Source organism: Corvus brachyrhynchos, unplaced genomic scaffold (genome assembly GCF_000691975.1).
Source record: "Corvus brachyrhynchos isolate BGI_N302 unplaced genomic scaffold, ASM69197v1 scaffold48, whole genome shotgun sequence".
NCBI lineage: Eukaryota > Metazoa > Chordata > Aves > Passeriformes > Corvidae > Corvus > Corvus brachyrhynchos.
In genome coordinates this window covers 6,202,144-6,217,859 of record NW_008240027.1, presented here as the reverse complement: position 1 = coordinate 6,217,859, position 15,716 = coordinate 6,202,144, and the positions used below count along the sequence as shown (strand labels likewise).

At 37.2% G+C, this 15,716-nt stretch overlaps 1 protein-coding gene across 3 annotated transcripts in view; it reads right to left on the bottom strand.

Moving 5' to 3' along the window:
• The window catches only part of MIGA1 (mitoguardin 1), a 37,752-nt gene that overhangs the window by 4,008 nt on the left and 18,028 nt on the right, over window positions 1-15,716 (bottom strand). For all 3 annotated transcript variants that reach the window (XM_017743474.1, XM_008640823.2, XM_017743477.1), the window contains 7 exons: window positions 11,199-11,299; window positions 3,020-3,138; window positions 2,755-2,827; window positions 2,334-2,420; window positions 2,112-2,210; window positions 1,660-1,794; window positions 432-485 (listed from right to left, as the gene is read on the bottom strand). In XM_017743474.1, the coding sequence (XP_017598963.1) occupies window positions 432-485; window positions 1,660-1,794; window positions 2,112-2,210; window positions 2,334-2,420; window positions 2,755-2,827; window positions 3,020-3,138; window positions 11,199-11,299 (668 nt within the window). The remainder of the gene's footprint in view (window positions 1-431; window positions 486-1,659; window positions 1,795-2,111; window positions 2,211-2,333; window positions 2,421-2,754; window positions 2,828-3,019; window positions 3,139-11,198; window positions 11,300-15,716) is intronic.

Below are 15,716 nucleotides of genomic sequence, written 5' to 3'. Positions count from 1 at the left end.
TGCTGCTGGTGAGGAACACAGTGCTTCAGGCAGGTAACAGGGCAGGACTGAACGTGATTTAGGTTTGGGGATCATGCAGGGAGATGGGGCTGAGAATCCCAGCACAAGCAGGTGAGATACAAGACTCACAACCTTGGTGTGCAGAAGTCTGAGATCTGTGTGTGGGGCGGGAAGTCAGAGAAGGGAATGACACCACCACTGACTGGACCTCAACTAGGTTGGAAATCTTTCCGTTAAGACTTTTTGCTAAAAAAAAGGTATTAGGGCCCAGGAGCTAAACTTCTACAACTGGCAAACCTCTTGTCTAAACTAACAAGTCCACAGGACTGAGGGTTGATCATTCATTTATTTTGCCAAAGCTACAAAAAGAACTTAAAATTCTTAGGAGACAATCAGTATCTTTGTTCCATATAATTTGAAGGGCAACTTACCTTCATTTGCTGTCTTTTTTGTTTCAGTACTGACCAACAGCTTGAAGCCACAGCCTAATTGTAAAAGGAAAAAACAAAGCAAGCCCCAAATCATTTTCCATCTCAAAAGAACTCATCTGCAGAATACTGTACTTCTATATTCTGTATTTTTGGGACATGTATTTTCTTCAGTTTCAATCCTGTGATAACACAAAGTTTAAAACTATAAAACAACAGCTGATATAAATAACCAAATTTATATGTAGTTCATACTTGCTATTCCAGATCCATCTTTGCAACATTTCCGTTAGTTAAATCCAAAGGCAATTTGGCATCTGCTTTTACAGCTACCACAGTTAGCAACACTCCTTGGGTTTAAGTGAGGACCAGTCTCATATACTAAAGTGTGTGCTCAGACATAAGAAACTATTTTAGATATTAAGTGGCATGTGAAAACACTGAAATGTACTTTTTCATTTTAGCAAAAACATTCTTGCAATAGCTTCAGATTCAGCTATGGAGTTTTGTCCAAATATGGACCTGTGAAATACAATATACCAATATCAGTACTGGGCTTTTTCCCCTCCAAGCCTCTAACTATCCTCATCTGATCCTCCCTCAGTACTGCAAAGAGAGTTTAATACAGACAAAGCACAATGTTCCATATAACTACAAAAATATATTAATGTTACCTTTTTTTTTCCTCTAGAGGGGATATTTCAATTGAAAAATAAAAATAAAAGAAAATCTGGCAGTTTACAGATAAAAATGGATGAAATTACAGTAGTTTCTGTACCAGCTGACCATGGCAGTAGCCTGTGTCTCTAACAGAGGGACAAGATCTATTTGGCAAATAAACAGGCACATGTGAAAAATCATCAATTGTAATCAACAGTTGAATGTCTGCACTGTATTAATTTACTTTTGTTTCCTTGCAACTTTGTCCCTTATTGCTAAATCTCTGGTCTATGAACCAAAACCTGGATCTGATGTCTAAGATGTGGCTAACAGAAACTTCCATTTTAAAATTCTACTTCCTCAGAGAAAGGAAGGACAAGTTAAAGTATTTTCTCCAATACATTCAATCATTCTCTGTTTTGGGCCCAGACTTGTAACTTTTAAATTGCTATTATGAAAAACCTGATAATACACTCTGTTAAATTTTTTTGAGGAAGATCTCATGTACATACTCAGTACATTGCAATGTACTCCAGATCAATTAGTATGCTAATTACACATGAATACTTACTGTTTCTTTGAAAGAGGAATTTAACCAGCGGTTATTTACTACATTCTGTATAGATATTGGTGGATTTTCTAAATCTTCAAATGAATCCATTAATATGAAGTCCAGAACAACATCATAAAAATTCAGATTTTTCACCTATGGTAAATGAGAACATGATTTAAGTAACCTAGTTTCTCTTTCAGCAGTGGAATTCAGCATGCATCATATTCTAATGCTGTATTAACATGTAGATTTGTAATTGTTTTTAATGAATATTAAAAATACTTTGTCACTAAAGGAGAAGTTTAAAAAAAAGTGTGGTTTCTGGTACTAAACTAGTGAATGCCATTTCTCTAAACCAGCAATATAAACAATAAAGAGTTGCCTTTCCCACAATTCTGAACTGTAAAAATTTATTTTTAGATCCTGTGGCATTAGTAAGGGTAAAAGCACTTTTCAGAAATGCAACTCACTCCTCTAGCAGCAAGTTCCATTTCAGTATTATCCCAGTGATCTGTTTGTTCCAAAAAATATATCATTTCATCAAAGACATCTTCAAATTTCTTTGGATTCTGTAAAGTAAAAGCAATGAGTATCAAGCAAATGTAAAAAGAGATATAGTTTATTTTCCCTGGACAGTGAAGTCTGGTAGAAGTTACATAAACAACAAAACGTTGGTAATAAAAGGCTTTTACCTTTCGTGCTTTCACAATTAAAGCAGACAAAATTTTCCTTCCACTTTCAGCAAGAAATATTCTGTTTGCTGTTTCTGAAAGAATTATCTAGAAAAGGGTTCAAAACACATAGACATGTTCATTCACAGGTTATACTAAGTGACCTTAAACATTTCAGTCAAATTCCATATAATTATCACCTCTAGTATAGTTGGCAAGTTCCTAGTAAGCCTTGGGTGCAAAGGTTCCAAAGCTAATCATAAAATTGGGACTCCTGCAAATACATCTCATTTTAGAAGTATAAAAATGTAAAAGCAACAAGAAAATATTTAAATACAGATTACCTTATAAAAGTGCTTGCACAACAAGTAACATTCAGTTTCAATGCCAGGTACTTTAGTTTAGGCTTAGCAAGACAGATAAATCATTCCTTACTGTTTACCTGAAAAGCTTGTCGAATACAATGAAGCTTAGCAAGGAAGTCACTGTCTCCTAAACATTCAAACATTTCGGTCCTATGTAAAATAGAAAAGTTTTTAAAGACCTTTAAAAAAAGAAGCACAAGAATATCCATCTAAGTCTAATTCCTAGAAAAAATACCTAGAAAAGTAACTTCTAAAAAGTGATTTCTAGATAGAATAGTTAACTTTAATTCTTGCTTTTCTTGTAAATAGCAAGTCTATTCTTAAATAGACATAAATTGATACCTTAACACCCGTGAATAAATTTTGCCTTCTTCTGCCAAGTGCATGGCTTCTTCATACAAGGGGCAGTGGCAAAGGGAATCCAGACCATATGTGCTACGAACCTCTCTGTGCTCTGAAAGCTGAAAAAAAATTTTTTTGAAGTTCATTAAAGAGCTTGATGACAAAATTTTTGTAAAGATAAAATTCAAGAAGTTTTCCTGATGTTCTACTGAAAGATGCATCCTTTTCTGCATCTGCTTAAAACAAAGGGGTAAAATTCAACAAGTGAGCAGAACAGATACACCAGGTCATAAGACTTAACTTTATAACTCTCAAAATCTGAAAGCTACAGTTTAAAGCTTCAAAACTTTAGTTAACAAAATAAAGGCAGCTTACTTTTGTGTTTAATTTGCCTAGCTAAGTTTTTGAATTGTCTAGTTAAATCTATTGGGTGTCAAAGCTGTTAAAAGAAAATAATTGCTAAGAGACAAAGTACAGAACGATTACACCATGCAAATCTTTAGGAAGCTGGAAATAGTTACATCCTCCTACCCCTGTTTGTAAATAAGTCTGCCAGTTACCAAAGCACATTGTATAAACCACGAGCATTCAGCATTTTATATTACAGGCTCCCTAAAAGGTTTTCATTATTGGCACTTTTAATTCTATGGTTATCATATAAATAAACATGAACTTGTAGACATTTTTAAAGAAAGAAAAAACCAAAACCAGATCAATAAATCAAAGCATATAAATAATAAAGAGAACTCCTGTTTACAGGGTATCGTATTTAATTCACAAAACAATGTCTAGCTACAAGTTCACTATAAACATTACATCATATTACTAAGGATCAGAAAAAAAAATCTGATGTTTACACAGTTTAGTTAATGACCAGAAAATTAATTCTAGCTTTTTGGTTGGTTTTGTTTTTTTGTTTTTTTCCAAAATCCTGCATGGGACAAACAAACCTGTGTTTCTAGGCTATTAAAACTGAGCATAGAAACATCTTTAAAAATAACTCTCAAGGTAATGGAACTATGTAAAAGGTTAATCTCTATCTTAGAATGATTTTAAAAAGTCATATTGAAGTATTACTTTATGTTAAACCTCCATTAAAATTTTCAAGTAAATACATGCTGAGCAGCTTTTCCTGGCACTGAGGCCATACAGCCAAGTGCTGGCTGAGACTCCATAAAGCCACAAATCCATATAATCCCAGTGTGCCTTCTCCACACACTCCAGCTGAGCCCATTGTAGCCACAAATGTTTGGCCAGGTCGGTTTTCCTGCTAAAGGAGAGTATAAACACTTGCCAATACCTGCTTTTGTCCATGGAAACATTTAAGCACACAAAAAAGTTCGAGATTTCAGTACAGAGCTGGTGTTCTGAAGTATCACACACTGTTAGATAATGTTTATTTGCTGGAACTTTCACTGGGGTTTTTTTAATCACTCATACCAGTATCCTTTTACTGTTGGCAAATACATACAATTCCTTCCATAAATTGTCAGGTTCCATTTTAAATTGATTTTTTTGGCTAAAAGCACCTACCAAAACCGAGCCAAGCCCTCCTCTCCCCCCATACTTCTGTAAAGATTTCTATAGGCTGCTTGAATTCAGACTTGAATGACAAGACCACAGCTAGAGAGTAAGTGAAAAGAACTTTCAAGGTCAACAAAACATACTTAAATGAGTAATGTCCACTTTCAGAATTCATCTAGTTTGGAAGTATTTCCAATCTAAAAGTATGTGTTTGCTTATAAGCTGTTTTATTGGAAGAACAGAGTAGAAAAGCTGAATTCCTGAAGGAGACCTACAGCTATTAAGACCAAAGATTTTTTTTCAGTTTAACAATATCAATCATAGCATCTAAATGTGTTTTGGATTTGCTAATTTAAAAAGTCCACCTGAAAATTTCTGTTCTTATTAAACAAAGAAAGCTACACAGCTTTTAACTGAAAATACACAGGATGCAATAATTTAACCAACTGGAAGAAGCAGGAGTATATTGATTTATTTCAGATGTAAAACATGAATACACACACAGACACACACATATAAATACATAGTGTAATAGCTAGAACAGGTATAAACAAAAAAACGTGAAAAACCTTTACTCCAGAATTCCTTTTTCTATGTTATGGTTAAGGAAGTATTAACTGTGGAACAATATATACGTATTTTCCAAAGTAAAGACCAAACCAGAACACAACACATATGCTAATTTATTTACCTGATCCAGCTATTACTGAAGCCATAAAACATTCCATATACACTATTTCATTTGCCAATAATGAGAAGAAACAGGTTGTGAACACATGTGCACTATGTAAACAGCTGCCCCTCTCTTGGAGGTTATAATTTCTGTGGTAAAAGGGATTACATTAAGTTTTTACTAATGAACTTCAGGCAAATCACCTTTTTCAGATATTTAGGAAACTGACTGAGTGTGACTGAATTAGGACTGGTGATTTCTACAGTTAGATGCAGGTAACCTTCATCTGCTGCCAGCACCTAAGCTGATGACACCTTTATACATGAAGATGGCTGATCATTGCCTTTGTGGTCACAGATTAGCACAGGGACCCCATACCTGGGAATTGCGTGAGGCTCTGGATTGTATTTAGCTTTTTAAAAAAACCCCCAGCAATTCCTCTTATGCTAACAGATGAAATAAAATAGCTGTGTTACTGCTGTGCTGTGTATTATTGAGCTCAAATGAAGAAAGCAGTTAAATCAACCGGCTGCTAAGCAGGAGAGAACTAACTGTTCTTCCCCTGAGAAGATGATTTTGATTACAGGTTGAAGTTCCAACAAATAATATTTGCAAAGGGGGAGAAAATTCCTCTACCACTGACTTCTCTTTGCATGCAAAAAGTGAAGTGGAGGAAAAAGCAAACAAACTGAAAACCAGAAACTAAAAAGACCTCTTAAATTTTACTAGAAAAGGTAATTCCAGACAAGCTCTGAAGTTGCACCATTAATGCTCCTGGAGTCATAATGGAATTTCTTTTGATGCTTTCTAGTATTTAAAAATATTTCTCTATATGAATATTTTACATGTAGACATAAACAGTATATAGATGTAACAATATATAGATGTAACATATGCTTTAAATGGTCTTTCAACCAGTAATGGCCATTCTTTGAGATTAAATAAGGTGAAAGCTTGCCTACATGAACACCCTGCTTCAAAATAAAACTAGTTAAAGATATCTGTAAAGATACATCCATATTTCTAACATAGAAGAGTTCAGCTATTAGGAAAATTCACAAATCATATTCAATGTTTAACAAAATGCAAAGCATACATTTTCTAGATAGAAAGATGACATCAAAAGGAAAATGAACTCTCTGTTGTAAAAGTCTCTGAGGACATGCTACCTTTAAGGAAAGAGGTGGGCAGAAAGCTTAGTTTTCAATTAGATGGCTCACTGTAAGTACCTTATATAAATTAGCATGTGTTCATGATGTTTATTCAGGTACCTGCTTTTTATCCCACTATGTACCCCTAAGCACCATGTAACTTTCCTCTACAGGGCTTCAGCATTGCTCAGAGTTATGAGAAAGCTCCAGCATTCCACATCTTGGCATCACAGGTAAGTTGGACACTTGAAAGCTCCCCGAGTCCTTTCCTGCCATTCTGTAGTGGTCACTTCTGTGCACAGCCACTGCCACTTTGAGACTCTTCACACATCTCTAGGGATGACAAGGAGCTCCATCACAGCTACCAACAGTGCTGGCAGCTGCCAGGAACACAGAGGCTTGCGATGATGGACCAGATGCGCCAGCCCCTAAATGTCTGTCACTTCCTCAGTGTCATGGGAGGTACACGGTAATATGAAAATACAGACAAAGAAGACATAAAAGATGATTGACACTATAGCAGCAATCTCATCTTGTAAGGCTTTCTTTCTATCCATTCCAGGCTCAAGAAAGAGAGAGAAGTAGGTGACCACCACAAGGACATTTATGATGACCTGCAGTGGATACCTAAATTCATTATGTTGAAATAACATGTACGTCTTCAAAACTCCAAAGCTTGAAATTCTAATTTGTGTCTAAGCTTGCAGGGCTGCAGAGCAGCCTCTGAAGATTACAGCATGGATATTGTTCAGATGCTAATCAGTTTTCTCTGGACAGTTCAGCTTTAGGGCTGTACCTGCAGTAAAGAGATGCTGAAATCATTGCTCTAAAGCATTAAACCTTTGCCACTTGCATTCGTTTTTAAGTCTGGGATTCCCTGACTGCTTTGGTTTAACAAACAGGCTCAGTACTCTTATTTGCCACCCACAAGTTGTTTCTTAATAAATAGAAAAAATTCTCAGCTGTGCATCAAGACCTTGTTGACCACCAAAATAACCACCTATATGAATGTAACAAAAATAAACAATGCTAGATCTTTTAGGAATTCTTGCTTGTTTCCCCTAATAGAGAGGTCACTTTACTGGCACATTCAGCATTCCTTACATTCTGAGAAATTATGTTTACCCTATATTAAAAAAGTAGATGATGGTCTCTTTAAAAGACAAAGACATTCAGAGAAAATATTTCCTTAAAAAATGTAAGTAGCTTCAGGACGAAAGTGAAACATGCTCTGGGAGTTGGAAGATGTGATGGTGATTAGTAACTAAAATGTTTGAGATGGCATTTTAATAAACTGAAATGATGAAGTGGTGTGTTCCACCTAAGGTTTGGAAGAAAACAGGAAGGCTGTTACTGATAAAAAGCAGCTAAGTCTTTATTCACAAATCTAAAAATATCCCACGCTTTGGACTGAGTTAACATTTTAACAAGGAAAGCAGTTTATTTGATAATAGACCTACAGATTCAGTACTAGTCAACATAAGAAAATAAGACATGATAAATGCATGTGCACTGACAACAAAGAGGCAGCAACAAAGCTCACTGCCAGGGAGAGCAGGAAAGAGGTTCTGTTAGGAAGATGGAAAAGAAGCCAGAAAAGAGAGGGCAGAGGCCTTTATCTGGCACACTCACTGCTGTATTGTTGCCAAAGGTGGCAGCTATTTTGATCACAGTAAATGGGAAAGCAAGACTATGAAAAGTATACTAACCCTCATCAACACAAGCTGATGGCAGCCGGGTTCAAATGGGGAATACCATTATTTATCACAGTAGTAGTATTAATAACTTAATTAGGGCAAATAGTTGTGTTTACCATCCCTTCTTGCAGTGCTTCTAGAGCCTAAGTGTGTTTAAGAATAGAAGTCTGTCTGGTCATGGGGATGGCAACTGTGACTAAATTGTCTTCATAAGGATTCAGGCACCTGTGTATTGTAGGTGTCCAGACAGGCACAACTCTGTATGGGAAGTCATCAAATGAGTGATCCCCAGCATCCTCTTGATCACCAGCCATAGCCAAGATGAAGTTTTGGCACACCCTCCTGCTATCCTGTAGAACTCATCAAAAGGGCACGTGATGCAAACCCCACCAACTGTCCCAGTTTTGTACAGCTCTTTCCTATATTTTGGTCTAATATAACACAGCATGACATTTTTGTTGCCTCCTAATCAGTATCCCTATCAATTTCCATTCAAGTATCTATCTGTGTCTTGTTTTATGACCATTCTCTCTCCTGCAGGCAGGGAGCTAAATTTGACCTGTGTGTCAGCATTGAAACACGAACAGTTTCCAGTCTCCAAAAATCAGAGTCACACAGAATACTTAGTCCTGCTCCTTGGGACAGGATGCAGTGTAGAAGGAAGCCAAGGAACTGTCAACACACAGCTTGCAGTGTGATGAGGCCACAAAAAATGGTGCCACGTTCTAATTTCCTGGAAGGTGAAATTACTAATTCCAGTAGGGCATAATCACAGAGCAGTATAAACACACATATGAATTTCAGATTTAAAAACTTTGCTAAATGTTTCTATCAGGCAATGGAGTTTAGGACAGTTACTAATATTGTCACTGCAATCAGGGAACTTGATGAAAGAACAACTGCCTTATCTGGCCCTTAGGTGAGACAAATCCAAAGCTGGAAAAGCCTCAGACCTCTTAGCCTAAATTAAAACATTCCACTATTTTCCTAGTGCAAGAACAAAAGAAAAGACAAAAGTAGATAAGCAAGAGGAAGCTACTCAATATCATCATGTCTAGAATAAAAGAATCTGTTTTGTCAATTCTAATCCAGTTAAAGCAATTACTGTTCTCTACTAACAGCTGAATACACTGGGAAGTAGTTGTTGCTCCTTCTCATTGCCATAACGTGAAGCATTTCCCCACCACACATCCTCCTGAGGATGGACAAAATATTAAATCAAGGTAAGAGTGTTTTTGTACGAGAACACCAATTCACAGCTTTCTTTACCCTGCACTACACAATGATGCCCTGTAGCTACAACTACAGAGTTAACTGATCCTGTAGTTTAAGCCTAGTGGATCCTATTTAATCCAGAACACTGACGGTGCTCTGATTCTAACACCAAACTGCAAATTGTTCATGTTCTATTAATCTTCAGGACTTCTGTCACCTAAAAGTTTCACTAGATTATTCAATAAAATCCGAGAAAAGAGAGTTTGTTCTATTGGCAAAGGATAGAACAGCTGGAAAGGAAGAGAAAATCTTCATAACTTTGTCCTGGAAGAACAAGTTGACAGAAGTGGCTTTGAGGTATTAAAATGTGGAGAATATCTCCAGGATACTTAAAGACAATTACATTTCCAATTTTGACTCAAATATTTTTTAGCAGATATTGGGACAACATAGCTTCAGGAGAGGATGATGATTTCACTGAGGTAATACATCCTGGGGCTTTCTGTTTGCTTGGTTGGTTGGTTGGTTTCACCTTTTTTTTAAGCCAAGCAGCACAAATGAGCACAAGGGATTGTTCCCATCTTCACATACTTGCAAAAACACTATGAAAGTTCATTGGGGAAAAAAAGAAAGATAAAAAGTGTACAAACTATAACGGTTTACAGCTCCTCTCATGAGCTGGTAGAGTTGAAGCAAGCTTGAATTGTGGTCTTGTCCAAATTACAGCAAAGAGTAACCAGTCTCTATGGATACAATCCTTGTTAGGAATGGATGCTAGGCATCACAATTTAATGTGAAATAGTAAATCAAGGTAATTGTGTTATGAAAAAACAAACCCTATAATAGACAGTCAAAACAATTGCAAAGAATGTGTGTGCAATTCTCTCTTTTTGCAACTGACTTTAGTAGCTTAGTTGTAGTGCATACATGAGAGCAGTATCTGTGACAAAATGGATCTATTGAGGCCAACTGCCTCTCCTGTTTTTTGGAGAAGAGTATTTTCAAGATCACTTTAGCTCCCCAGAGACTAGAGAAGGAGATATTCTTCATTCAAGTAAGTATGTCACTGCTTATGAGTCTCTTTCAAATACTTCAAGGGAGCTGTAGCAGACTTCAGCTAAAAGGCAATGTCCTGTTACCCAGAGATTATTACGCATCCTTTGTGCTCTTATCCCAGAGGATTAGATCAAGTTACAGGAAGTATATTATGTTGTTAAGGGAGCTTCCCACTGTGGAGTCAGGAGGCTCCCAGGCAGTCCCACTCCACCTCCAGGGACTGTCACAGCTGGGACTGAGGCCCCTTCCCAGTGGTGGCTCCAGGGAGCTGTGGGGTCCCCGCTCGACTCCCCGCACACCCACACAGCCAGACAAGCTTTCCCCACCAGCCCGGCCCAGGGCTCCCAGAACAGAGTCTCAGACCTCTGGTTCCTGCTAAGTGATTTAATCATGGTGCAACAACAGAGTAACAGCTCAAACTGGTGCCTCCATATTGTGCATGAAACATGCTAAAACAGGTAGCTGTCAATTTCTGATAATTTCCTCTCAAAAAAACCCCCCATGTCCAAACAATACAAAGCCTTCTTCATACATCTTTATAGTATGGCAAAGCAATAGGAAAAAAGAACAGGAAGATATAATCATGGTGGAAAGAACTACTACAGCCTTAAGTGACTGCTTTTTCACTCATGAAAATGTGATATATTTTTCAAAAGCACCTTCCATGTAGGAGGAGTTGGGGATGCATTGTGCCAGTGCACCAAAAAAAAAAAAAGCTGGTTCCAGCTAAGCCTGAAAAGCTCCTTTTTTCCCGTAAGAGAAATATATTTTGCTTATAATGATTAGCAAAAAAATAGGATTCTTCTGTTCACTGCTCAAATAGATCAATAAATCTTTACAAAAGCAATCTTTAAGAGTCTTACCTCAGCTGTGGAAACAAAGGAGTCCGTGGACGCAATGCTTAATGTATCTCGAAGGCAGAAATCATCCGCATTATCCTTTACAGTAATGTCTGTATTTTTATCTTTAAAATTAAAAAAATGAGTTTATTAGACTATCAGAACATTCCCTTTATGTCTTGAAAATGTGTTTCATGTATACTTTAACACAGTATCTCATTTAGAAGGCACAACATTATACTACTATAAGAGTAAATTCTTTTATGACCCACTAATACATGTAAAGGTGACGGGGTTTTTCTGTCTTTAAAGTAGACTTTAAAATATCATCCACAATGAACTGGAAGAAGAAAAAAAGACTTGGCCAAGGTTTTTGCCTTTTCTTTTACAGACCTCTGAAGATGTCTCTATCTTATGATATTACTTTGCTATATTGATCTAGACCCTCTGTTAGGCTTTTGACTTGGCTGTGTTATGTAACACTACTCAATGTCCTTGTCATCAAGAAATAGTGTTCTAAATAAAAGTTCATTAATAAAAACAACATCCCCAAGTTTTAGTTTCACTTGAACTTGTTTCACTTTCTACGTCTCATGCCTTTTTTCACTTGCTGGTTCTTCAGGAGAGCAAGTGAAGCTTTTAATCTTCACTACATCCTCTTTCCTCAAAAAGCTTCTCCCTTGAAATAACATATCCAGAAGGATTTCCTACAGTACCACAATTCTTAAATAACTGATTTTTTTCTTAAAATCATCTGCAATACAGTTTCTCTCAGTTCTGCTTTATTTTATTCTCAGATTTCAACTGTTGCACTTCTTAGATCGTTTGGTTTTCACCATATAGAAACACTTTTCACAGAAGGATTAAATTCATAAGTCAGTAAGTCAGACTTTGGCTTGATGTTACCCATCCTATGTTCCCAGTAGAACAGATGCATTTATTTTCGGTTACTTTACCTTCAGACATTACACATGTGTTCCTAAAAGTCTGTTTTATCTCTAAGAGTCAGCAGCAACCAGCTACCCAATGTCATCCAGACCTGTTGCTAGGGCAATACTTCATTAAAAACACCATTACATAGTGAAGTGGCCAAATGCCAATTTACTGGGACGGTTTACTCATCACTTGAAATGCTACAAAGCCACATTGCTTAACTATTACTTTGGTGGTTGTTATGATTTTATTAGTTACAGACTTGGAATGACAGCTCAAAAACTGCACAGAACAAATATCTGTCTTTGGGAATATTCACTGAGGGAAAAAATTATTCAAAGTTTGGACAAAGCTTTTACTAGAGGGAGTTAGGCAAATTGTAATCACGACTTCACCAATATTCACATGAAGTCTGATTTTTTCAGTTCATTCTTACTAGTTCTTTCTTTTGACCTCTTAAAACCAAGAGGAAAAGTACTGCAGCTTCCAAGTCGGTTGAGAAACAATCACACATTGGAATCTGAAATGCTGGAACAGAAAACTAAACTGTGGTTTGTAAAGCACTAGCTTGAGATCTGCTTAAGAGTAGATGGGTAACATGATGTTTCTTTTTTCTAGCTCATGATTTGCATTACCTCTCTTCTAATATTACATCAGATGATTTTCCAATCTCACTTTTTCACATAAAAGTTGCTGAAACTGCAATAATACTGTTAGACCCAGGGTAGTACAGGAATCTATAGTCTGGCTGCAGATTTTTAGGCTCTCCTTTTTTCAGCCTCTCCTTTTGCCTAAGCTGCTTTTACTGTTATATGTGAGTTTACAGCTCAATAACAAGAACATATCCCCAGACTGATTCTAAATGATTTAACTCTGGGTTATGTGGTTGATTACATATAAATGGGTATAATGCTATTTAACTAAAATTTATTCCACACACATTAAAAAAAAAAATTTAAATTCGTGTAAACAAAGGAACCACAGCCCAGAACAACACAGAATCAGGGGTTCTTCCAGAGATCTTGCATTCAGCCTGTTATAGACTACATGAAGGTCTAGAGTTAATGAAATTTTGACTAAATCTATCTTTGTTGAAAAATTCATACTTCCAAGTTTTCTAATAGGGCCTAAAACTGTCACCAAGCCAGTATGTTTTTAACATTTTAGTTAGTTAAATATGGAATATCTGTGGTTTTTACTCAAAGAAAATTCTCACTGCTACAGAAAAAGACATGAAATTTGCATGTTATGAGGAAAAAAAAAGATTAAAAACAAGGTTGGTAATGCTGAGTGAAATAATGCCTTTGGTAAGTGATATGTGCACACAAAGTACAGCCTCCCTAAAGAAAACACAACAGCCTTGTCAGCTATTTCTGACTCTGGCCACCACCACCCTAATACCCTAAAATATCCTTAGCCAAGCAGGTGCTTATCAATACCCATGCTGTGAAGAGAGCATGCTATTACGAAAATTCACTATGGAATTTCACTAGGGTGAAAATTAAGTTACAGCTGGAGTACATACCATGCAAGTACCAGCAGAACATTCTTAGACACAAGAACATGAAAAAAAGAGACAGTGGCACAAAGAGACTCCTGGAATGAACAGCTGCAAGAGGAACTCACCCACCAGCGCCTGCAACTGCTCACACACTCACCCCCGGTTCTTAGAGATTCTAATAACTTCAGGAAGGGAATACTACCAAGTATGTGAGCTTCAAATATACTTTACTTATTTGAGGAGCCAAGGAGTTATTTTGGGTTCACTTATATTTGTAAAGAGGATGAAGTAGAGTTTCAGATGTTACCATCATGGCTCTTGGTTGTAGCGCCTTAAAATGCATATGTGGTCCTTAAATTAAAGTATTAAAAAAATGGAACAATACGTAGGACTGCTAAAGCTTATTAAATTAATCCTAGCTTTATAAGGTTTTGCAAACAACTATCTATTAAACAAGACTAAAAATAATAAAAAAAAAATACCAGAACCAAGATATTTTCACATCTATCCACAAAGTACTGATCTAGAATAATTATTTGTCTTTGCTCTGGTAGGTTTTCACAGTAAGACAGAGCACAAAGCTAAGCCCCTAAACTCTCAGAGCAAAATCTGACCTTCATAACTGCACACAAATTAACTTTTTAGTATTCAAATGGGAAGCATTCACCTTCACATAATGTTTTAAAACTCTGAAAACCGTTTATATGTTATCTTCCTGCCAACCCTGAATGAAACATGGCAGGAGTTCACAAGTGAGTTTGGCACTTAGCTGACACATTTAAAAAAGGAAAGCACTTACCCACTAGTAAAGAACTCACTGTGAGTTACAGATTTTAGTTCCAAGTACCACCATTAAAGTCATGGTTACCTATTCTGCCCAGCCCTCCCACTTCAGTGGAAAATCAGTGCAGTTAATCCATCACAAGCAGGAAAGCAGGATGAAAAAGGACAAACTTTATAGACTCTGAAGAGGAAAAAACCTTGCAAAGGAATCCACTTATGAAAAGTCACGGCACCCTAAGAGCAGCAGGGGCCCAGTGTTCTGCCAGCCCACGTTGCGTGCTCAGGTCCCTTCGATGTGTGGCTTCATGCCCAGTAAAAGGAATTACAATAATTCAGTTCAGACAGTACAGCAGCATGAATCAACATGGTTCAGTTCCATGAGAGCTTGTCACAGTCTTCTAGCTAGTTACAAGTGGCACAGTGGTTTGTCACCCCTGTTGCTGAAACATCCAAAAGCAGCTTCATTTACATTTATAAATAGTCGTAATTCTGAGAGTGATGATCATCAGTTCTACCAAGTAGCTGCTGCAGTATTACATGAAATTTTACAGGACACACCTAGAGAGCAGTGAATTTTATGTCATTTCATATTTATAAAAATATTTTATTTTATGTATTTATAAAAAGAAAACAATCCCAGCCTTCAGGTGGCCCCTTTCCATGACTGGGTTGTACAGCCACAGGTTAAAAAAGGCAAACCAAGAATGGAGCGGGGTACCCCCACGGATCACTGTGGATCTGGTGTTAAATTATGTGTTTACATTCTCCAGTAACACAAATATCTGTGATAGCTGGAGGCACCTAATCTAACTGCACAAAACCAAAGCTGTTACTGACTTCAGCATGAAAATGTATTTCAGGTCAGGGTATTTTAAAAATATCTAACCAAATCTTGTACTCTACCAGTACATCAGCATGTATCACAAGTTCAACGTGTCTCATGGTTCTTTGTTGGGACTGCTCTGATGCAAACTGAAGTGACAGATTCCTTTAGAACACAAAGCAACGGTCGTCCCACGCCCACCAAACCCACAGAAGAAACTCCAGCCTGGCTCTCAGTGGGTGCTCAAACCTCCAGCAGGGCCCTGTTGTGAACTCACAGCTTCTGCTCACCAGTGTGAGACCGGGAACTCAGCAACCAAATGTCTAATGGGGACGAAGAACAGGGGAAAACAGAGCACAGGACAGCAGCAGGTAATTAGTGTTTGCAATTTCACCTTCCTCCTAGTACACACAGGCCTTTTTCAAGGTGAGCTTCGGCTGAGCTTCCTGCTGTGCCTTCAAATTACATCCTTAACAGACACCTCAGTAGTTTTCATGCTGGG